The 23,482-nt window shown below is 35.2% G+C and overlaps 5 protein-coding genes across 9 annotated transcripts; 2 read left to right on the forward strand and 3 right to left on the reverse strand.

Moving 5' to 3' along the window:
- Window positions 1-4,184: 4,184 nt before the first annotated feature.
- LOC120781221 (farnesyl pyrophosphate synthase-like) lies at window positions 4,185-8,953 on the forward strand. 4 transcript variants are annotated; one of them, XM_040113350.1, is made up of 6 exons: window positions 5,656-5,745; window positions 6,612-6,703; window positions 6,992-7,062; window positions 7,119-7,676; window positions 8,244-8,470; window positions 8,549-8,953. In XM_040113350.1, the coding sequence occupies exons 4-6, from the start codon at window positions 7,315-7,317 to the stop codon at window positions 8,737-8,739; spliced, it is 780 nt and encodes a 259-aa protein (XP_039969284.1). In that variant the 5' UTR covers window positions 5,656-5,745; window positions 6,612-6,703; window positions 6,992-7,062; window positions 7,119-7,314; the 3' UTR covers window positions 8,740-8,953. The 4 variants fall into 4 exon arrangements, with proteins under 4 accessions (XP_039969287.1, XP_039969285.1, XP_039969286.1 ...); XM_040113353.1 differs by lacking the exons at window positions 8,244-8,470; window positions 8,549-8,953 and adding an exon at window positions 4,185-4,258 and having other exon boundaries at window positions 5,524-5,745; window positions 7,119-7,298; XM_040113351.1 differs by lacking the exons at window positions 6,612-6,703; window positions 6,992-7,062; window positions 7,119-7,676 and adding an exon at window positions 4,202-4,258 and having other exon boundaries at window positions 5,524-5,745.
- A 212-nt stretch (window positions 8,954-9,165) lies between these two features.
- On the forward strand, window positions 9,166-14,770 carry LOC120781225 (farnesyl pyrophosphate synthase-like). Of its 2 annotated transcripts, none has more exons than XM_040113358.1 (8): window positions 9,166-9,492; window positions 9,789-10,011; window positions 11,812-11,903; window positions 12,616-12,686; window positions 12,765-12,905; window positions 13,728-14,089; window positions 14,147-14,373; window positions 14,474-14,770. In XM_040113358.1, exons 2-8 carry the CDS (start codon window positions 9,803-9,805, stop codon window positions 14,656-14,658), a joined length of 1,287 nt encoding a protein of 428 aa, XP_039969292.1. In that variant the 5' UTR covers window positions 9,166-9,492; window positions 9,789-9,802; the 3' UTR covers window positions 14,659-14,770. The 2 variants fall into 2 exon arrangements, with proteins under 2 accessions (XP_039969292.1, XP_039969290.1); XM_040113356.1 differs by having other exon boundaries at window positions 9,166-9,541; window positions 14,474-14,658.
- Window positions 14,771-14,798: 28 nt separating this feature from the next.
- Window positions 14,799-17,256, reverse strand: LOC120781223 (CWF19-like protein 1 homolog). The gene is made up of 10 exons (XM_040113354.1): window positions 17,116-17,256; window positions 16,899-17,065; window positions 16,744-16,845; window positions 16,410-16,642; window positions 16,130-16,230; window positions 15,862-16,075; window positions 15,663-15,783; window positions 15,269-15,597; window positions 15,050-15,207; window positions 14,799-14,986 (listed from the first exon to the last, which is right to left on the reverse strand). The coding sequence occupies exons 1-10, from the start codon at window positions 17,133-17,135 to the stop codon at window positions 14,848-14,850; spliced, it is 1,584 nt and encodes a 527-aa protein (XP_039969288.1). The 5' UTR covers window positions 17,136-17,256; the 3' UTR covers window positions 14,799-14,847.
- A 102-nt stretch (window positions 17,257-17,358) lies between these two features.
- On the reverse strand, window positions 17,359-19,486 carry LOC120781224 (UBX domain-containing protein 6). The gene is made up of 7 exons (XM_040113355.1): window positions 19,400-19,486; window positions 18,830-19,300; window positions 18,684-18,778; window positions 18,193-18,616; window positions 17,985-18,133; window positions 17,784-17,926; window positions 17,359-17,711 (listed from the first exon to the last, which is right to left on the reverse strand). The coding sequence occupies exons 1-6, from the start codon at window positions 19,451-19,453 to the stop codon at window positions 17,815-17,817; spliced, it is 1,305 nt and encodes a 434-aa protein (XP_039969289.1). The 5' UTR covers window positions 19,454-19,486; the 3' UTR covers window positions 17,359-17,711; window positions 17,784-17,814.
- LOC120781226 lies at window positions 19,398-20,097 on the reverse strand. The gene is made up of 2 exons (XM_040113359.1): window positions 19,634-20,097; window positions 19,398-19,561 (listed from the first exon to the last, which is right to left on the reverse strand). The coding sequence occupies exons 1-2, from the start codon at window positions 19,908-19,910 to the stop codon at window positions 19,482-19,484; spliced, it is 357 nt and encodes a 118-aa protein (XP_039969293.1). The 5' UTR covers window positions 19,911-20,097; the 3' UTR covers window positions 19,398-19,481.
- Between the last annotated feature and the right edge of the window lie 3,385 nt (window positions 20,098-23,482).

The following is a 23,482-nucleotide window of genomic DNA, read 5'->3' on the forward strand; positions in this document are numbered from 1 at the left end:
CAGGCACTATTATTATATTTTAAAGCTTTATTTCACAATTTTTATTGCCGATTTCGCCCATCTCCAATCCTAACCTCCACAAATTGGTTGGAAATATATAACCCTATATCTAAATCGATTAGTTTTAGATATTACAAACAACTCTTAAGAGAGCAAATCAATTACCAGTATTGTCTTTTATTTTTAGACATTGTTAATGAGCTTATTGAGATATTGGAAAGATACCAATGCAACGATTTGGTGGAAAGCTTCAGAAAGGCAAGGGAAATAAAAAAATCAAGCAATGATTGAATTTACTCAGTTAATGACAGTTATAATTTACTTTATTTTTCATAGACTCTGGAGTACAATTTACAACTTTCAAACGGGAAGCATGGTATAATCCCCGTATTGACATATAGGAGTATGGTACAAGAACTGGAACTCACATCAGAAAAAATTAGCACAAATGCTTGGCTGGTGCATTGAAATAGTATGTATACTGCAAGATCCAAGCAAAAACTCCTTTTTCAAACTAAATATTCACGAAAGATACATTTACTTTCATTGTAATAATTCCCGGTTTTGGTCAGTACATATAGTGGTTGTACTACAAAAATCCGATCGGTATCTAGTTTCGTCTTCTCCGATCCTTTTGAAAAATTCCAAATTTCTGTCTTCAGTCAAAGTCTTCAAAGCTTTAATTACTTTAAAAGACTGTAATTCTAAGGAAAGAATTTCTGTGCGTTCGTCCGTCTGCCCTAGCAAACTATAACTCGAATAAGCATTGAGATATCTTGATAAAACTTAGTGGGTGAAAACGGACGAAATCGAATAATGACCAAATTAACGGTTATGATCAAGACTGGTGAAGTGCTCCACGCCATTTAAATGACAATAATATATTTACTTCCATTTCAATTTAGAACGTATATTTTGGTAGGAAAGTAAAATATCACAACGGCAATGAGAGGAAATGTTTTCTTGAGCATATTTTAGCTTAATGTCTAAAAAGATGAAATCACTTCAGGCCTAACTCTTACTCCTAACCTCAAAAATGATTAATTTACTTTATTATCGATGAGGCGCGACCATTACTCTATAATCATTTTTTTCCAACTTTGTTTATTTCATGGATACAAGTCAATCCGGCCAGTATTCAGTATTTTCCAACATGGAACCTACTCCATTACTCTTTACTCAAAAGGTTTGGTTATTTTGAAGAAAATCACTGGCAATTTAACTGTAAATACAGGGGGAGCATTAGTATGCCATATAGCCACGACCTTTCAGTCTCAATCAAATATCAACATTTCATTGTATGTATATGTATATATATTGTTATATTGATTTGTTCGAGTTATTTTCTGAATGCATTTTCAAATGTATTTGCGGCCAGTCAACGGATGTGATTGTTAGTACAAGGCATGTAAACTCGTTCGATTGGGCTTTGGGCTACTGTCAAGGCTTTGTCTAACCCGAAGAGATATAATGACCGAATTGAAATTTAATTCAACGATCACGTCTCTTCGGACCCTCTGAAGTGCGCGAGCTATCCCCATTACTGAAACGTGGGAAACCCGCCAACAAAGGAGAGTCCTATCGCCCGATAACTCTCCTCTCTCCAGTAGTGAAGACACTTGAGGCCTTGCTACTTCCGACCTTCACTTACCACCTGAGCCTAGCCGACAACCAGTATGAATTCCGAAAAGTGTACAGCCCCACCCCAGCACTTAGCGTCATAAACGCTCAGATTGTTCGTGGCCTCAACCAGAAAATACCCGCCAACAAAGGGGAGTCCTATCGCCCGATAACTCTCCTCTCTCCAGTGGTGAAAATACTTGAGGTCTTGCTACTCCTACAGCACTTATCGTCATAACCGCTCAGATTGTTCGTGGCCTCAACCAGAAACCACCCTGTTAGAGAACGATCATCGTAGCGTTGGACTTGTCAAAGGCTTTTTATCGAAAAAACTACGCTATCTCCAGGACTGAATAGGAGGACCATGAACTAGCTAAGCGGTCGACAATCATTCGCACTATTTCGAGGAGAAATATCTAAACTGAGAAGAATTAAGAGTTCCGCAGGGTGGTGTCTTCTCTCCGCTCCTTTTAACTTCTGTATCTCGAAACTCCCACAGCCGCCACAGGGAGTTTTGATAACCTAGCACGCTGATGATTACGCGATATTGACGTCGGGCAATGGAATCAATGGCATGTGTTCAAAAGTAAACAGCTATCTCTCCGGCTTTTCTCTTTTCTTCTCTGCGCGGAATCTAACACTTTCCTCCACCAAATCCACAGCGACTATATTTACGAACTGGACGAAGGAGTATAGAGCCGCAACAAAATCCCCAAGTCTTTAGCCGGCAGCACATGGGGAGAAAACAACAACACGTTGTTGGCAACCTACAAGGTAATCGGCCGGGCGATCCTCAATTACGCCTCACAAATATGGTCGCTTGGATGCAGTGGTACGCAGATGAAGAAACTTCAGACCTATCAGAACACTGCATTCCGGACCACGACGGGATGCCTCTTAATGTCTCCCACCGAACATCTATATAGTGAGACGCTTATGCTCCCAGTTAAGGAGCATAGTGAACTCCTCTCCAAGCAGCGGGATGTTTTCGCAGAAATCACCCCTGCAGCTACCTGCTTGGAGGGGAACCGCCCCTGGGAACATCAAGAGGTATTTCCTCAATTACGTCGACGACATCGAACAGTACGCCGACCGGACTTCGGACGGAACTAACTTCCGAACGAAGAGCTCGAGTTGGCGCGAGAAACGTGAGTGACCCTTGTGCAGCTTCGTTCTGGACACTGTAGCAGGTTAAGCTCCTACTTGTTCAGAATAGACCCCGACATACCCAACATATGTCCTGCATACAATGAGTCTCCGCATGACACTGGCCATCTCTTTGCATGCCCAGCCAACCCCACTCATCTAACACCCCTTTCCCTTGGCCCGACCTCTTCGCAACAGCACGCTAGATGACGTCGACAACAACCTAAATAACCTTACCATCCTAGCAACAACAACAACGGTGCAAAGATTGCAAGACTTCAGGTGGTCTATCCATTTTGTCCGCTTGTGTTGAATTATCATTTGCCTTATTCGGGGATCACAAGGATCAGCATGGCGTCAGGAGTCGCTCTTATTAACTAAAACAGCTGCTTCGGCTGGGAAATCAGAGTTCCAGGATTCTTCCAGCCTGGATGAAGCGCGCGGTAGAAACTGCGATCTCCTTGCGGAATTGACGTTCGCCAACGATTACGGTGCAGATGCCAATAATTCTGGTGGGGGCTTCTTCATTCATTGTACGTAGTATCGAGTCGTCTATCTGCTCTGCTATCGCCATCCCCTTACGCTCTTTTGACAGGCAGGTTTGCCAAAGATCGTGATATGCGCTAAAGTCGCTTAGTACCAAACGGCTTACACCACGAAGTAGCACACCTATGTTCTGGTGTTCATGTTGTACAAGGCTAGGCCTCGTTGAAACATGCACAACTCAGAAGATTTGAGCGGCTGTTTAACTTGGCTTCTTGGACTGCAGCTATGGACATGGGGTCCGTTGGCTACTCGGGTGAAGTGGCGACGCAGTGTGCGAACTTGGTGCTGATTGAACAGCCGTAGAGGCAAATGTTACAGTAGTGCGTTGAGAGCATGGCGCCAAGTAACTGGTGGTTTACTCGCGGCGTGTCTTAAAGCCTGTGGAGGTCTTAAGAGATGGAGCCTTTTAGCGCAGACGTAGCAGAAAAATTCTTCCACGGCCGGGTTAGACTCAATGCCAGCAAAAATATTGTCTCGCCAACGTAAAACCGGCTGTCGTGGGAAATGTTCCTAGTTTCCTCCCGTGCATCGCTCATAATACCTAAACAGCTACGAACACCACCACATAAGTAGTTCACCGGATGTATTCAATTAATCACAACGATCAAAATAAGTATGTTTAGGTTTAAAAAGCCTTGGTATTGGGAATGAACTTCGGAACTTCAAGTGTTTGTGAGTGCATACCATATGTTTAGAAAGATAATTTGAACTTTGTTATAAATGATTTTATTAAAGGTCATCGTGTATTTAAAAGTAAATACTATAAATACGAGAAGCAGTGATACTTCACGTTTATATTTTATATTTTTGTAATCTGTAGTATTTCCGTGCAGTTTTATTTTGTCAGTGGCGCTATACACATGTTTTGAATTCAATATCAATTCAATATCAATTCAATATTCAAATCTAAAATTATTAACAAAAAATTATATTAGTGGCAGTGAAGGTGAATAATAGTAATAATAAGAAGAAGATAAGCTTAAATCGTTTTCTTTTTTCTCTGTTTTAAAGTCCAAAAAAAAAAAATTCACTGATTTATTTTAATTTCCGCTGGAAGTAACTAAACTTCGTGATATCAGTTTTATATTTGGCATATGAATAGATCTGACATTGACATAATCTAAATCAAGTATATACGTAGTATACAAATTTAATAGTTTCCGCTATGAACTACAAATTTATTTATAACTATAAGATCATAGGCGTACAGGACGTGTCATGAAGAAGTGCCTCAATTAAATGTATGTCTATTTATGGTACATAGGGTCAAAAACAATTACCTAGTGCGCTACTTTGCAAGATCTGGGTCGCTCTCTATCCCTCTTTGCAGCTAACCTATTTTAAATATTTAAGAATTAAGGAAAGGGTTCGGGTAAAACCGAACTTTTCATACTTTTCCAACTTGCTTGGATTAAAGCTGGGGTTCAGGTACGTCAGGCTTGTTAGTTATATCAGGGCTAGGTCAAGTTTTCGCCCATTTTTTTCTATTTTTAACACAAAGATTCACTTATGTAAAAAATTTGCTTTCTAATTGTCATTGAGGTAACTCATATATTGGCCGATATATGCGATATAAAATCACCCGTAAGCTCGAAATATTTTATATAAGATATAAGAGTGAAGTAAAAAGTCAACTATAGGTACTGGGGTCCACATATTCGGTCGGTAACATACTTCAAAGGTCAAAGTTTTATCTAGTTATTGCTAATTGATTCGTATACTGGAAAGGGAAATGATCAAATAGAATTTTAAATAGTGTTATATGGAAAGTAGGCGTGGCGTATATAACGATTTCGCTCATTTTCATTTTGTGTGATACAAATTTCATGTACCGAATTTGATTGAAATCAGTCAAGCAGGTTCCGTGATCTGTGGTTTTACCTAAAAGTGAACGGTGTAGCGTCCATTGTTCAATTTTCAAACCCTCTCTTACCATCTTGGAGGTAAAATTTACTGTCTCTGACGTTTTTAGTAGTTTTAATACCATTATATAGAGAGTGGAGCCTGCCCATCTTTCATTTTTACAGTGTAGATAGGCGTTTTAGCACGAATCGTTTGGGAGATAGGTGGGAGCACGCCCATTGTCAAATTTATAGCCCACAGGCGCCCCTTGCTAATGCTTAATTAATTTATACATATGTATGTATTTCTTTATACTGGTTATGATAGTTTACTTCAGAATTATTTTTGAACAAATCTTCAAAAATTTAGAAAAATGTATTATATTCTTCGAAAATGGCGGCAAATACAACCAGCTTTTGTAAACGCAGTCACTGTGGAGAGTAACATTAGCAACATTAGCAACAATAACAACAAATCGTACTGTTTTCCTTCCACGTCACATCGCTATGCATCAAATCACTCCGGAACTAAAGTTACTAAACCATCACCTACTCGGGAGGCGCCACTAAACTACATCGGAAATAAAATAAGGTGAGTGAAAATGGTCAGCACCTTCGACGCATCGTACATTATTGTGTACAATGAGTTTGTAAATTTATGAATATACTCGCACGTAAATTACAACACTTGCAATATTACAATTCAAATCCAGTATATGTACGAGTATGTGTACATATGTACATAATTATTATACTCTCACAACATGTTGCGACGGTAAATGATTGTGTTCACCTTACGGTTGTTTGTAACAATTAAAACTCATCGAGATAGATATATTGTATACTATATAGTATATGTAAACTATATAATCAGGATGGCGAGACGAGTTGAAATCCAGGTGACTTACTGTTCGTCCGTCTGGCCACGCAAGCTAAAATTGAGTAAAAATTATGCTACATATCCCCCGGATAATTGGACTTCAAAAATTGCACAATATTTGGTACAATTAACTGATACTCGTTTAATTGAGGAATTTGTTCAATTACTACAATCGCGCTTAATTAGGCAACCTAATCAAATGAAACTCATAAACTCATATGTACCCTTTGGGTATTTAGTATTTAGTTCTTAGCAATGAAACCTTAATAAAATTTTTCACTTTCAACGCAAAAAATATGATGAACAAACAGAAGACAATGCACTTATATATTTAGAGATATTGTTATATAAAACAAACAATTTGAGGAACAAAATAGGTAATATGAATTTTCAATTGTAGATGCCAGAGATAACTTTTTAAAGAAAGTTTTTTTGTAATAAGCTTGGGGAAATTAAAAGTATATTTTTTTAATAACATACCAATTAACCGAGGTCAATTAAGCGGGTAATTTTACACGTATGTACATATATGGATGAAACTTCCTTACTTACACATTGTATTGTATTATATTTCTCAGCCGATCACCAGCATTGGAACAAAATTTTGGATTAATTTCTAGACGATTGATGTCAAAAGATGAAATACGAGATTTCGATGCCGTATTGCCAGGTAAAACTAAAGTTACGACTTCCAAATTGCTCGTACTAAACCGAGTCTGATTGGGGATTTCAATATGTGGTCGCTAATATCTTCGGGGTTTTTAAGTTAAATTCTTCACAAATTGAATTTACATATGTTTGTATAAAGTACGTATTTTTAAAGCTTTAATAAAAGCTTCCATGAAAAAGGTTCCAAAAACCATGAGAAAGCGGTGCACTAACGAACAAAAGTTTAAAGAATTCTCTACCGCTAATTAAGTGGCACACACTATTAACACACAGTTTTAATTTTTTCAAGATGTTGTGCGCGGCCTTGGCTCTATAGCTGAACGATACAACAGCAAAGAAGCGGGGCAACGGTTCAGGAAGGTATCGGTTTTTGTTTAGTTAATCATAATTTCAAATACATATTTTTCATTTTATAGTGTCTGCAGTATAATTTATCACTTACAAATTACAAAAATGGCCTAATCCCCGTTTTGACATACAAAAGTGTAGCAAAAGACGAGCAAATAAATGCGTAACATTTAAGATTGGCATATATGCTTGGCTGGTGTTTTGAAATTGTAATGTGTAAAAATATTATAATATAGCGATGCGTTGTATTTCTATGTCCAATAGATGCTGTGGTTCATACTCATGACCGATGACATATTGGACAAAAGCATAAGACGTCGTGGTCAATTGTGTTGGCATAAGTTGGAGGAGGTCGGTCTCTCCGCCATAAATGATGCAATCCTGATAGAGAATGGAATTTATGAGCTTCTCAAGAAACATTTCCGCCACTTAGATTGCTATGTTGATCTTCTCGAATTGTTTCATCAAAACACTTTTAAATGTTTATGTGGGCAATCATTAGATTTGCTTCTCACTAAAAGGAATGTGACTACCTTCAATATGGAGACGTATGATTCGCTAGTGTTGAATAAGACTTCCTGTCATTTTTTTTATTTGCCTGTTTTTGCAGGGCTTCATTTGGCAGGGTAAGTATCATGTCTATTTTACAACACATATGACTCCCCGCAACATGTCCCACAGAGAATAATAGGTGTGTTCATACATACAAGTATATTCGTATGTATGCATTTGTATATATCCATTAAAAGATTTTAGTGACGAAAAGGTCAGAACGTTAGAATTGTTAACTTATAATGAAATAGTGTTTTATATATAAAAATGTTCAGAATGACGATTTGAAAAGCAAATCTGGCTGTCCTTCCGCGCACGCGAAAACTTGAGAAATATTAAGATATATTGATGAAATTTGGTACACGTGATATTCAAAACGCCCGTTTTACTGCATACCATAGTATATGTACATATATCGATCAATATGTAAGATAACTTAGCAAAATTAAGTGAACTTATAACATATAAAGTTTTCCAACTCCTGAAAGCATTTCTCTGTCTTTTTGTTCAATTTGGTAATTTGCCAAAGTATAAAATGATAAGTTCAGCCCTTCCTTTTGGAAATTATGAGACAGTTTGATGTTCGGCTACGACCGATCTTAATTTTTTGTTTAATTTGTAATTTTCTGTATTATTTGCAGAGTTAAAGATAAGCACGTTTTCGATGAATCCCAAAGCATTTTATTTGACTTGGGTCATTATTCGCAAGTTCAAAATGATTTTCATAACTGTTTCGGTGAATATGAATTCACTGGCAAAATCGGCACAGATATTGAAACTAACAAATGCTCCTGGTTGGCGGTGAAATGTATGGAACTGGCAAACCCACAACAAAAGTCTATTATGGCAGACTGTTATGGGCATAATGGTTAGTTGGTGGTATCACTATATATGGATAAGAAGATTTGCAAATTTTTGGTTTTGATTAAATCTCCCATTATTTTAGATCCTCAGAAGATAGCGCGCGTTAAGCAAGTTTACGAAGAATTGGATATGCTCAATATTTATGCCAAATATGAGGAAGAGACATGCAACCGTATTCTTATGAATATCCAAAAAACATCAGATGCAGTTCCGCGAGGGATTTTGACAGAAATTCTTTGTCAAATTTATGACAATGATTATGAAATTAAGTAAAGACGGGTACCACAAAAGAACAAATAAGCAAAGAAATTAGCTACTTGGGAACTAATTTACGGTTTTGTGGTACTAGGTATTTTCAATTATTTTCCGGAAACCAGGTGAACTCTCTCAAAACTTTGTCCTGTTTCCTAATATTTATTTAAAGCGCTTCTATAATGATCGATGAGGTCAATAAAGGTATGGAAACCAAAAAATTTCCGATTACATATGAAAGTGGGCAATCTTTCTCTGAACTTAATTCGGTAAAAATAATGAATGGATGAGTTAATTTTTCCACTAATTTAATCCCATATATGTATACGGCCTTTTCATAATACATATAATTTTATTTTATTTTTATATAAATATATTATTGAAGGACTAAATCATCTGCAACTGCCTTCATTCCTAACTTTATATTAAACATATTCATGAGTATGTATGTGTTCATGAATGTAATTCTAAACTAGATTGTTACTATCCTCTAAATGAATATCATTTCTGACTTTTTAGAAAATGAAAAAGCTTAGCGCTAATGTTATCAGAGGGTCAGATTTAAAATTGAAAGAATTTGAAAGTTTCTACTAAATGTATGTCAATGCAAACCGAGTGCACGAGTCGGATAAGCTAGATCGTTTTTGCTTTAAAATAAGTAAACAGATGTATTCCGTTTTAGGTGGGCTCTACACGCACGTCGCATCAGCATCTGATTCCGGTCGAAATATAAAATTACTTTGCACAAAGCCATTTAAGAAACCGCATCTACAAGTATATTATTTCTATTTGATGTGGCTAAGTTTATAAGTATCTGCGTAAAGTAGAATATCGATCTCCATCTTTAGAGTTCGGGGTTTTACTATTTATTAAACTTATGCTTTAAGAATATAACAAGTGAAAAATTTTCAAAATAATTTCAATAATTCTAAAATATAAATATATGTAAATAAAGGTTGAAGTATTACGGTTATCAATTGCTTGATTGAGGTTACATAAGTTATTTGTTTGTGTAATCCTCTACTATTCTGAGTTGTGTCACATTTAATTAAACTCTCGTTAATTTTTAGCTAAACTCTCGGTAATGTTTTCTATAATTCGTAAAATTTTGCCGATACGTACGAGTACAACTGCTGGCATAGTTGGAAAATGCGGTAATAATATCGAAAAAAACGAAATCCGATTTCCATTTCGTCTATTCTCACAATACCGTTGCATGTTCGGAGTTGGTGCTGGTGGTACTCCATTAAGATTTAATTTGAATGAAACCCAGTATTTCGTAATATTAAAACGGTAAGTGCTAAATTGACCAAAAACAAGAAAAACCTTAACTTTAGCTACACAGAAACTATAGTACCCTTCTGAGGCATGAAGTAATACTTTGTCCAGTGTTCCCGTGGGAGAGACATAAGATGGGAGTAGGTTAGGTTTAGCGGATTAAAGTCCCGCAGTCTTCCTCCTACTATAAAAATAAGAAAAAAAAAACATTCACAGGCGCATAATTGTTGTAGCATAATAAGATCTATGACTTGATTTTTAGTGTGGAAGTTATACCCGTACGCTTTAAAAGTTCGAGATAAACAGTTTGTTCAGAGACTGTAGCGATGCCTTGGATGATAATCCAAAAACTTCGTGAAGATACCCTTTCAAATAAAAAAGGACTTGGGTTTAACGGTCAGTTGGCATGACAGTTCGATATCAGCGTATTCCGTTTCATGGTTAGTATAGGACGGGTGCAACTCAGGGTTTTGCTAGTTTGCGTGTATTCAGACGGACAGACGGACAATGCTAAATCGGCTCAGCTTCAAACGTTGAACATTTATAAATTTTCCTAAATAGGGTTCAAAAGGAGCAAAGCGTGTACATATATATTTAAAAATATTTAGCTATTCATCAGTATTCTTCGGCGAATTTTAATTTATTTCCATACCTTGATTCTTGAGTGGCTTTGGCGTGGTTTTTATAGTTCGGCTCATTTTTTCCCCTCCATTCCGATGATTGCAGACTTGTTTGCATGTCACTCACTCACTCATAATTCTTTTTGAAAAAAAAATCAGCTTTATCGGGACGAATCGAGCAAAAAGGCTTTTCATACCCTAAATATCTAACAAAATCATTCGATCGGCCTTTGCCTGACGATTTTCAAGCACCATATCCACTTTTTTAATATTTTCATCAGGTGAAGAGACAAGCCGCCAAAATAAATTGAAGAAGTAGAAGGCTGCTTTAATTTTTTAAGAATTTTTGCCAACTTCCAAGAAACAATTAAATCCAACTCGACCAAAGCTGGTTAGAAATTAACAAGGCCAATCAGGAGGAAAATTCTTTCATGTCCCGCTATATTATATATTTCTATCGATTATTGTCGGATTATTGTCTGTATATTATTGTATATATGGGGTATTCCATACCAAATCAACCACTTTTGAACCCGACCCCTTTAGATTTTGCTGAAACTTATCTATCCTTTTCTACACTTTGAAAAACATTTTTGAGAATTTTTTCAAAATTTTTTGTCCAACTTCAAAATAGTTATGAATTTTTCAAAAAAATGGCTTTTTTATTTTCAAATAGCCATAACTCTTGTAGAAATTGACTTTTGGGGATCTTTTTTTTCAATTTTTGTTTTTGAATGAACTTTTCGAAAAAATACACGAAAAAAATTTAACACGATCAATTATATAAAATAATCGGTTTTTTTAAGAAAAGTCGTAATTTTTTTTTTGGAAGTTCGCCTTTTTTTTTTTGTTTTTTCCTTAAAAAAAAACTTCAATTAATTTGACAATAATCCTTGCTAATCCCGGAGTGGGTCGATTTTTTTATATATTTTTTGTATATTTTTCATTTTTGAAAATTTGACAATTTTTCTTTAAATAAATTTACACATTTTTGAAAAATTCTTAACTTTTGTGAAGTTGGACAAAAAATTTTGAAAAAATTCTCAAAAATGGTTTTCAAAGGGTAGAAAAGGATGGATAAGTTTCAGCAAAATCTAAAGGGGTCGGGTTCAAAAGTGGTCGATTTGGTATGGAATACCCCATATTCAATAAACAATATATATTTTAATTCATTTATAATAATTCTTACCTTCAGGGCATCATCATCATTGGGGAATCACATTGTATCAAAGTCAAATCACTTTTCGACACAACATGAGATCCGTGAATATATGACAGTTTATCCAGGTATATCCATAAGAGAAGTATTTGTAAATAAAATGTATAACATTATATGAAATATGGGAGAATATTTACCCGATTTTATTCATTTGCAGCATGCAGAAACATTATTAAGAAAGGAAAAGGTGTTATCTGAATTTCAATAAGACATCTCACAGATTGATTGGAATATACATATGCTATACAGTCGGCAGGAAGATCTTTATATTAGGTGTATGGGCCTAGGAGAAATACCTACTTTTACACAAGGGTATATTGTTGTCAGGAAAAAACGTTCTCTGAGCTACCCATAAAAATCTGTATATCTGTATCTGAGGGCTTAAAAAGTTATGGTCTGATTTCGATTATTTGGGTTTAATTTTTTTGGAGCAAATATACTATAAAATGAATGGAGATAGATGGAAAGTAGACATTTGTGGTAGTAGTTTGATTTCGCCCTTTACACTTAACATAAAGATGTCAAGATAATGTTATGCGCAAATTTTGGTTGAAATTGATTTGGAGGTATAGGATGAGGACATGCCATTTTACTATGGTTTTCGCTTAACGGCATTGTGTTGCTGTGGCAGTAAACCGATTTCGTCCATCTTCAATACGAACCTCCACAGATTGGTTGGGAATATATACCCGTATATCTAAATCGATTAATTTTAGATATTACAAACATCTTTTAGGAGAAAAAATCAATTATAAAACCAGTATTTTCTTTTATTTTTAGACATTGTTAATGACCTTATTGAGATATTGGAAAGATACCAATGCAACGATTTGGTGGAAAGCTTCAGAAAGGCAAGGGAAATAAAAAAATCAAGCAATGAATGAATTAGCTCAGTTAATGACAGTTATAATTTACTTTATTTTTCATAGACTCTGGAGTACAATTTACAACTTTCAAACGGGAAGCATGGTATAATCCCCGTATTGACATATAAGAGTATGGTACAAGAACCGGAACTCACATCAGAAAAAATTAAACTAGCACAAATACTTGGCTGGTGCATTGAAATAGTATGTATACTGCAAGATCCAAGCAAAAACTCCTTTTTCAAACTAAATATTCACGAAAGATACATTTTATTTCATTTTAATAATTCCGCGTTTTGGTCACTACATATAGTTGTACTACAAAAATCCGATCGGTATCTAGTTTCGTCTTCTCCGATCCTTTTGAAAAATTCTAAAATTCTGTCTTCAAACAAAGGAAAACAAATTATAATTGCTTTAAAAGATTGCAGTGCTAAGGAAAGGGTTTCTGTCAGTTCGTCCGTCTGCCCTTGCAAACGATAACTCGAATAAGAATTGAAATAACTCGATGAAACTTAGTGGATGAAAACGGGCGAAATCGAATAATGACCAAATTAACGGTTATGTTCGAGACTGGTGAAAGTGCTCCACGCCATTTAAATGACAATAATCAATTTAGAACGTATATTTTGGTAGGAACGTAAAATATCACAACGGCAATGAGAGGAATTTTATTCTTGAGCATATTTTAGCTTAATATCTAAAAAGATGAAATCGCTCTAGGCCTAACTCTCACTCCTAACCTCAAAAATGATCAATTTACTTTATTATCGTATTCCAAGTATTTTCCAACATGGAACCTACTCCATTACTCAAAATGTTTTGTTTATTTTAAAGAAAATCACTGGCAATTTAACTGTAAATACAGTGGGAGCATTAGTATGCCATATAGCCACGTCTTTTCAGTCTCAATCAAATATATAACTGAGGGTTTTGTAATATTATCTCTAAGGTCAAAGACGTTATAACAAATAGAGAGCTTGGTCGTAAAAATTTCGCTTCGTATGTTTTTTATTTGTTCGGAAGGCCCATGTTTTAGCCTTCATTACCGATGATGTAGTGGACAACAGCACCACGCGTCGTGGGAAAGTGTGTTGGTACAAATTGGATGGAGTGGGTTTGAATGTCATACACGATTCTATATTGCTTGAGAATTCCATCTTCGAACTTCTCAGAAAGCATTCTAGCCATTTGGATTGTTATGTTGATTTGTTCGAGTTATTTTTTGAATGCATTTTCAAATGTATTTGCGGTCAGTCAACGGACGTGATTGTTAGTACAAGGCACGTGAACTCGTTCGATATGGACACATTGAATTCAGTTGTGAGGAATAAAGCCGCCAGCAACTTTTTTTATTTACCAGTAGCGGCTGGTTTGCTTTTGGCGGGGTGAGCAGAGAGCCGACAAAACAAATAATTTGACATCACCGTATTTTGTATTTCCAGCGTCAAGGACCCAAAGATATTTGAAGAATGTCAAAAAATTACATTTGAGTTAGGATATTACGCTCAAGTTCAAAATGATTTTCTTGATTCATTTGGAAATCCGGATTTCACTGGTAAAATCGGCACAGATATTGAATCCAACAAGTGTTCTTGGCTGGCGGTGAAGTGCATGGAATTAGCGGATTCAGAACAAAGGGCTATTATGGAGGAGTGCTACGGACAGAAAGGTAAGTTGTGGTAATATTAGTAAGAACATAATACATTGTTCACTACTTGTTTCATAATGTACTTCATGTTTTAACTTATATTACATTTTACACATTTCAGATCCGGAAAAAATTAATCGTGTTCGAAAGCTCTACGAGGAGGTTGGACTGCCCACCTTGTGTGCCCAGTTCGAAATAAAAATATGCAATAGAATCAAAATGCAAATTGATCAAACGCCGGTTCAGATGTTACGTGAAATGTTTTTAGAATGTCTTAATTATGTCTCCAATAGAGGAATTAAGTAATTTAAATCAAATTTAATACTCCAAAACTATTCATTAAAAATCGCTATTAGACTATAGACATATACACACAAATTATTTTAAATGAATGTGTCAATTACCAATTACCAAAAAATGGAAATATTCGTAAAAAAATGCATCAATTTATTAGAAATTGTCGATTATATTTCACTTAAAAAAACTGTATTAAACTTAAAGGGTAAAATCGTACTTTTGAAATTTTTTACGGAAATTTTTTACCATTTCAATTTCCTCATCTTTGTTTAATTTGCAATCTTTCCAATCTACTTTTTCGTCACAATTGAGTAAGTTTTCCGAGCAAAAGACGTCACTGAAATTAGTATAGAATAAATTAGTACATTACGCGATAATAAACCTTAAAACAGGAAAATACCGTGCAAAATGAAGTGGAAAATGTTTCATTTGACGAGTAATCAACGTGCTTTTATCCGGCAATTCCGCTACAAAATAGGGTCCTTGTTGCGGAAGCATTTGCGATGATGTAAGGGCCGGTAGAGTTTCGAGTTGTAAATTGAATTCCTCAGCTTTATCCTAAAACAAAAAAATATAATTTTCTTTTAATATCTTTCACAGTTAATTTAAGTATATTTACTTCGAACGCATGTTTGATCTTCCACGCATAACCTTCATCAATACCTAACGCATTGATTTGCAAATGCGACGACTTGTAGTGACGTTCAGTAAAACAAACAACTTGCCCATACGATTGAAAGAAGTCACGTAGCGTATTTTTGAATTTTGACAATTCCTTCCAATCGTCATCAGATAGGAGCGATGCTGAAGAAATGTGAGTTATGGACATAATAAGAACGTGGAATTCGTTGATTGGTCCTTTAGCTAAAGCTAAATAAAAATTATCTCCAATCGAAATAACTAAATGTTTTTCTACATCGGATGATGATAAACAGAACCAACATTTTTCTAAAAAAAATTATATTTTATATTAATTGCACCAGATGAAAACGACTATGTTTGGCTTAATTTACCTTGATCTATATTCATAATTCGTGCGCGTTTCTCAGGACGTTGGCTACTACCACCAGACCGCTTTCGAATATCATCTCCACCCTTATTCATGTCATAGAAATATTGTTTACATTCTGATTGCTGTAATTGAATATATATGTATTATAACTAATTGAGCTCATTTTCAAATATATTTATAGTTTACGTAAGTGTCATTACCCTGTCATCTCCTGTGAAAACGGGGAAATTCATACCAACGAACGGGCATTTAGTTTCATTCGTCGTTTTTTGTATCAACTCCAAAACACGCATTTTCTCCACTGGCGTTAAGCTTAGAGCATAAATATATTTTTCCTTAGCAACATTGCCCACCTCCGCCAAAGAGATAAAACGAGTGCAAAGTTCTAATTGAGTTAGCTGGTCAGATGGTATTCTAAAATAGAGAATATTAAAAATGTGTGCACTTAGATCAAAGTTAGGATAATACCTAAAAGGAGATGGCTCGTAATACTTGTTGTTGAGGCCACAAAAATGGTAGCGGGGTTTGATTTCTTTACATAAAAATGAGATCATCTTTGAAGCATTTTTCTGCAAAGTTAATTGTCAAAAGAAGAGTAGCATGCTAACTGATTAAACTCATGCTAACATTATATTCGTCTGATTGTATTAAGTTAAAAGCAGAAAAATTGATTTGATACATTTTACAAAATTACAAACTATAATTAAAAGTTTATTTACATATGTATGAATGTTTCAACTTTACTTACATGATCTTCGTGTATCCCATATGGCCATTGAGAGGTGAGCAGAATGTCGACACCTTTATAATCGGAGGCAGACGATTTACTTACAACACATGAATTACAAATAGATAATATGTCATCTTTGTCAAAGAAAATATGTTTTTCATTTTCAATAGGATTGTAGCCATCAACCTTCTCCAGCCCACTTAAGTAAGCTACTTTAACACCCGAGGTGAGAGTATATAATCCTCGTTTACCTGTATAAGCACACAATTAAGCTTTTCCTTACAATAACGTGCTTCGATAACATTTGGAAATATTCTATAATTTTACAACCAAAACAAGGATATTTCCTTACCCAAGTAAGTCAAATTAACACATATTTCACAATTTTCTATGTCATTGTAAAAATTTACTGTTTCTTTTGAGCAGGGCCCAAGAATATACGTAGGTACGTGCACTGTAAATAAACTATGTTGTAATTTTAAATCTTATTGATTTATTAAATGTTACCCAATTTATTTCCATTTTTGTAAGCAATCAGTTCATCATTTTGCTCTACTGTACCAAAAAACTCCCCAACACAAAATATGATTTCGAAAGGGCCGGCTTTTTTGTTTATACTTTCCACGCGTTGGAAAAGCTGTCGAAATCGGCCACGTACATCGCCAACTATAAGTCTATTAGAAACTTGTTTAATTTACTCTCTGAGAATTAAAAATTTACTTACATTCTAATTTTTGAATCCATTTTATTACAAACACAAAAATAAAAGCCATTTGTTTCGTTTTGACAGCTAAACAGCTGATAATTCAATAGGGGTGCCAACTCCAATACAAGACGATAACTTGCATGCCTTAAGCCCTCCGCACAAGAAACTTAGTTATGGATATGACTCTTGTATCGATTTAAGAATAGATGATTCATATCATCATACATCTTAATGCATAATTACACACAAAAAAGTGCAATATTAGGTGACTAATACAAATCATATATATTTGTTCTGCAATATTTCACAATAGTCAAAGTTAATATTCAAAAAATTCAATAATTGTTTGCTGAATTTAGTGTTGGAATTACACTTTGCAAATCAACTATCGATTAAATCAATCAAATTTCTACGAATTTTTAAGATCAAATTGACGAAACTAATCGAAACTTTGCGTTAGTTTTCATGCTAAATGTTTCAATGGATTGGAGTTTCGGGAGTCGTGATTTGTTGGGTTTTTGCCATTTTGAGAAAAGGAAACTGTGATGTGCCGCGTCACAAAAATCTTATCGAACAATATCCCACGCAGTCATAGATATAACATTTTCTTAAATCTGTAAAAACATAAAATAATCGAAATAGCAACTAAATAAAAATTAAAATCTACAATGATCGCTTAGACTTACAAGCTGTACTAATATTTTGAAAAATTTAATTTTACATCTTTTGCACCAACATCAAGAATTCTTCTTTCAAAAAATTCGTATCAGCTACCAATGAGGTGGTTGCGCCAGGAATCGTAAACAGCAACACAATGTTTGGAATGAGTCTATAAATGACAAAAGTCTATAAATTTTAAAAAGTTTAATATAAATATTTTTAATTACCGCAAGTCATATAAAGTCTTTTCCATATCTTCATCAGTGAATTTAACACCATTTGTAGTAACTAAATTAAAATCCAAATTTTCGTCGATAAGACACGATTGCACAAATTCATATATATCTCTAATTTTATCATAGACATTAAAGGTGCCCTACAAAAATAAAAGAAATTAGTACAATTGTTTATTTATATGTGCTGTCGCTCGGTCACCTGAATATAAATACCATTTGGGAATTTAACTCTCATCAATGCGAAACGATATAAACGCAAATTACGTTGTTCCTCACGTTCTCGCATTGCCTTTGTTCGTAATACTTGCGAGTTTTCAATAGCTTCACTGCGTAACTGTTGTTCACGTTTGATTTCAGCTGGAGAGATTCGATAGAAATCATCAGGCAACTCTGCACTTCGAGCCTGAGAAGGCATTAGAACTATAATGTTTCTGTCTAAATCCAGTTGTATAGTTTCAGCATTCTTCAAAGCATCAAGCAAGATTGGCAAATCATAATCATTTTCAACGTTTTCTTTAGACCAAACGAGAAATGGTTCACCATCGATATCAATCTCACGGAAACCAGCTGCAAGCAGAAAATCCAAAGCTCCCTCTACATAACGAACTTTCTCGCTAAAAATTCTGAAATTAATTTGGAAATGAAAATGTGGAATGAATAAATTCATTACAAGTAACAACCAAAACATACTTATTGGACATTCTAATTTTATAGTATTTCTCTTCCTCGGGATGGTTATATATGTTCTCAAGATATTTTGAAAGTGTTTGTATGCAATCATCAGCCTAGATATTACGGGTTAGACAAATTCAATCCAAAAGTTTATATGTTCAAACCTTTTCACGTGTGTTACAGTTGCATATTATCAAACACGCAGTCAATGCTCGCTCTGATTCCAATTGTTGATATAGAAACTCTTTTATTTTAATTTTCCACTCTTTCCTGGATAAAATTTCGTCACTAATTAACGGGCATCGAAAAAATACTCCCTCGCAGGCCATATTCCTTTTTGTCGTGGTGCTTGACGGCCCCGAAGAAACGCTCAGCTCTTCTGTCCGCAGTTTTTGTTCGGCTTCCAACTCCCGTTTCGCTTGAGCTTTGATAGCTGCCAGAGAGGTATTGAAATCTTTCGTCTCTCTCTTCTCTATACGAGCTAGTGCTGCTGTTGCTGCTTGACGTGCCTCCGAACTCATTTCTTGTCGTTTGGGTGGCACATAGACATTCCCGGATTTAGAGTTTGAACTGTTCGGAGTCGATGGTGCAGCGTTTAAGGTTCGGCCTTGTCCCATTCCGCCACCTAGTTTTAACTGCAATAGAACAGAAATTAGTGGGCAGCTTCCATAAGATTGATAAGATACAATTTATTTGTGAATTGTATACTAAAATCGATTAATATATTTATAAACCTTAAATGCTGCTTCCTCCTTTTTCCTAGAGAAGAACTTTTTGATTTTCGACATTTTCGTTACTTTCAACCAAGTAGATCCTTTATATTCTAGGTGAATGCTCTTTAGGCAATTTTAATTTGGCGACGGATAACTTGAGCTCCTCAATTTCCTTGAGAGTGCCTAGGACAATTATAAATAGTGTGCTTTATTTTAACTACTCAATTATAAACAGTTATATATTTTTTTACTTACTAGGCCGAACAAATTTTTCAGTTATTACTTTTCCGTAAACACGCCACGAATACGCGATGAGTCCCGCAGTACCTAGTAACAAAACCAGCAGCACTTTTAGCAGAGTTAGCTGCAGCGCTGAAAACTCAATAGGACTACGCCAATTGCTAGTTGTTTCAGAGAATTCTTGCTGTATTGAAACTACTGTCTGCACCGCCACGCCCACAAATAGTTCTAACTTTAATGCAAGGGCTTGCAGCGATTGATTTAGCGACTGCTGAAAAGCATCGACATTCATTTGGTGTGATCGCTTTCCAAATATTCTCTGTGAACTTGATAGATACAACAACCACAGTACTAATAATGGATATGGAATTAATTGAAATTAACTTTTGAAGTTCACAAAGACTTATTCTTAAAGCAATATTATCTTTGCTGAAAAATTCTGAAAAATACTAATTCAATGAATTGTCATAATTTTTTCGCAGCTGTTTTCTGATTTAGGACAGTGCTGCCGTAGTATAAATTTTTATCACACTTGTCAATAATTTACTTTGTCGTCCGAAACTGCAATAAGGCCGCTGTGAAAAGAAGAAAGAAAAAAAACGAAAAACAAAAGAATAATGTAAGCAATCTTGTCAAAATTCAAATGTCCGAACATTCTAAAAACACGGAATTGTCTCCTTTTTTGGAATACATCAAACATTCATCATTGGCTTAGTTTGCAATTGTGTTATGATTACAGTTTTCAAGACAAACATTTGAATAGATTTGAACACTGTCTCCACAGGCAATAATTGTTATCCTGACAATCTCCTCGAAGCAACAGTGCAGATGACGACTGCATATTGTCCGTGGTAGGCAATTTACCGTAATGTTTTTTCTTAATATGTAGTAATATGCAAATAAATGAGAAAATGAAACTTTGGAAAAAATGTAAACGGTAACTTTATGATTCTCCTCGAATTAATTTCAACTCTGATTATGCATTAGATTCAAGATTTAAGACCGAGGCGAAGTAGAGTGATTATTTAACCAGCCATCCGCTCCTCATGTATAAATTGAATTCGGAATTTTCCTGTTGCTTACAGAGAAACATTGGTCAAAAACTGTTGTCGAATTCAGTTAACATAATTTATCTCATCAGTTTACAAATGTAAAGCCGTGTGCAAATGAAAATATATTTGAGCTTCCTTTTTCGAGCCACCATAACCCCCAAAAAAACTTCGAATTAGAGAGACTTATAGACTATATAGAGTTATAGAAATTAAAACAATTTTTTTTTTCCTAATTTTTACTTCAATTTTTAGAAAGCATCCATTAAATACACTTTTATGTACATACAGGGACAACTAAATAGATAACTTTCCACTTCGCCTTAGCACAATTAACATTCCGCTGAAACCTGGCGTGTCTGCCACACATTCTTATCTCCGTTGAAGGGGTGACAGCAACACTGGAGTCAAAATACAAGACCTAGATTTTTGCAAAGCACACTCAGCCGCAATAACGCAACACTACGACTGGTGACTGTGATGCAGCAACAGTTGGAGTTGTGTACACTGCACTTTACTGAACCTGAAAAACTTGTTAAGTGTCTTGCCGTATTATCGCTTCGTATTCATTCTTCAGTTGGAGCTGTCTCTATGGGAGCTTTGCTCAGTCGAAGTCCAGCTTGTGAGATTTAGAAGCGATATACTATACATTGCAAATCGCATAAAGTGGTATTTTCCTCTAATGATCGAAATACTATATCGATGATCGCAAAACTTTTATCTATTTTTATACTCTTGTTAGTATAATATACATATATATACATATGTATGTACATACATACACTATGTACATATGTAGAATAATGTAAAAATTATACGAGAACTAATATTAGTTATTTGACGAATTAAACGAAGATACTCTGCTGTTGCACGAATGTAGAAAATAATCCAATTCTGCACTTTTCGCATGGTGGTACATTTTATATTTCCTTTCTCGAATATTACTTTTACCCTCCGCGTTTACCTTGTGCCTAAATTCATACATACATACTATGTATGTACATATGCATGAATGCAGCTAAGCTATGCGAATAGCTAGCGAAATAACTTGTTTTGTCTGTTTTTTCTGTTGAAGTTTCTCCTTTTGCTCTTATTTGTCTCTCTCAGCTTATTTAAAGTTGTTTTTTCCCAAATTTATTTAATACAACGAAAGTCAAGGCTGCCCGCTCAAGGTATTTAAAATAGCTGTTGACTTTGAAGTCAATGCGGCAACACACACTCATATATGTATGTACACGCATTCGCATATTCATTTATATGCGCCGATATCATGTAATGCAGTGAAGAGCAAATCTGTTATATAAATACAAGAAGTACATTTGATAAAAAAACTTTTAGTCCAGTCATTATAGTAAATTCACCTCGGAATTCGATATACCCATTTATAAGTCTGTAAATACTTGTACTCGTATATTGACACCCTAAAGTTGTCTCAAAACCTATATATGGTAGGGCATACCAACTTTAGTGTTGAGTTGTTTAGTCGAAGAGACCGAAACCCATGTTGTCGTCTTCCTCGGACTCCGACTCCTCCTTTTTGGCTTCTTCATACCTACCATATGTAGGTTTTGAGACAACTTTAGGGTGTCAATATACAAGTATTTACAGACATATGTATGTATATGTATGTAAATGGGTATATCGAATTACGAGATTCTTACCTAATTTAAGCTTAAATGACTGGACTATTTTCTGGTAACAAGCGAAGCAGATGTTTTCGTAAGTGCCCCATTTTAGGATTAAGCTAACTAACCGGAATCGCAAAACGGCAACATTCGAATTTGTAAAGATACTAGGTATGTATATCTACTTTATAAGGAAATAAGGGTAATTGCTGACCGCTAATTGATATGTATGCGAACGTTTCACAACTAAAGAACCGGTGGAATCATTGGTCTATATTTCTTCAAAACTTATGTCGGTGAGAACTTAACCGTCAATGGCGACCATTATCGCGCCATAATAAACGACTATTTGATGCCTGGAATTGAATCTCGTGATCTCGGCGACCCGATTGGCTACCAAGATCGTGTGACGTCATACCGTTAGACTTTTTCTTGTGGGGCTATGTAAAGTCTAAAGCCTATACCGACAACCACGCTTCGATTCAAGCTTTGGAGCAAAACATTATGCTTGTTATTCGCCAGTTACCGAGCATTTCAACTGGTTACCGAAAAGTAGACCGAGATGTAGGCGCGGCCAACATTTGAAAGAGATAATTTTCAAAAAATAAATGCCAAAGCATGTTCTTTGGAATGATAATAAACATTTTCCATTAAGTTTGAAGTTTCTGTGCTTTTTCTTTAAAAAAGTAGGGAACCTCAAAATGGATCACCCTTTATATGTAATTATATAATACATATATAACGTATATAAACAAAGGTTATGGTTCTGAAAATGTTTCCATTCGCTGATTTCGAAACAAATATCTTGTGCAAATGAGTTCAACTACCATCATGTGAAGTCGTAGAATGTCTTCTTTCATGTTTATTGTACTTTTTGTATACTTAAGGCAACAAATTTTCCCATCGGAACGGCAAAACGCCGTGGGAGCCTATGATTACTTTCTGCTGTGGGAAGGCTTGTATCGGGTGATTTTTTTAAGAGCTTGATAATTTTTTTTTAAAAAAACGGCGATAAAATTTGCAAAAAATCTCATCGGTTCTTTATTTGAAACGTTAGATTGGTTCATGACATTTACTTTTTGAAGATACTTTCATTTAAATGTTGACCGCGGCTGCGTCTTAGGTGGTCCATTCGGAAAGTCCAATTTTGGGCAACTTTTTCGAGCATTTCGGCCGGAATAGCCCGAATT

This window comes from Bactrocera tryoni, unplaced genomic scaffold, assembly GCF_016617805.1.
Source record: "Bactrocera tryoni isolate S06 unplaced genomic scaffold, CSIRO_BtryS06_freeze2 scaffold_517, whole genome shotgun sequence".
NCBI classification, from domain to species: domain Eukaryota; kingdom Metazoa; phylum Arthropoda; class Insecta; order Diptera; family Tephritidae; genus Bactrocera; species Bactrocera tryoni.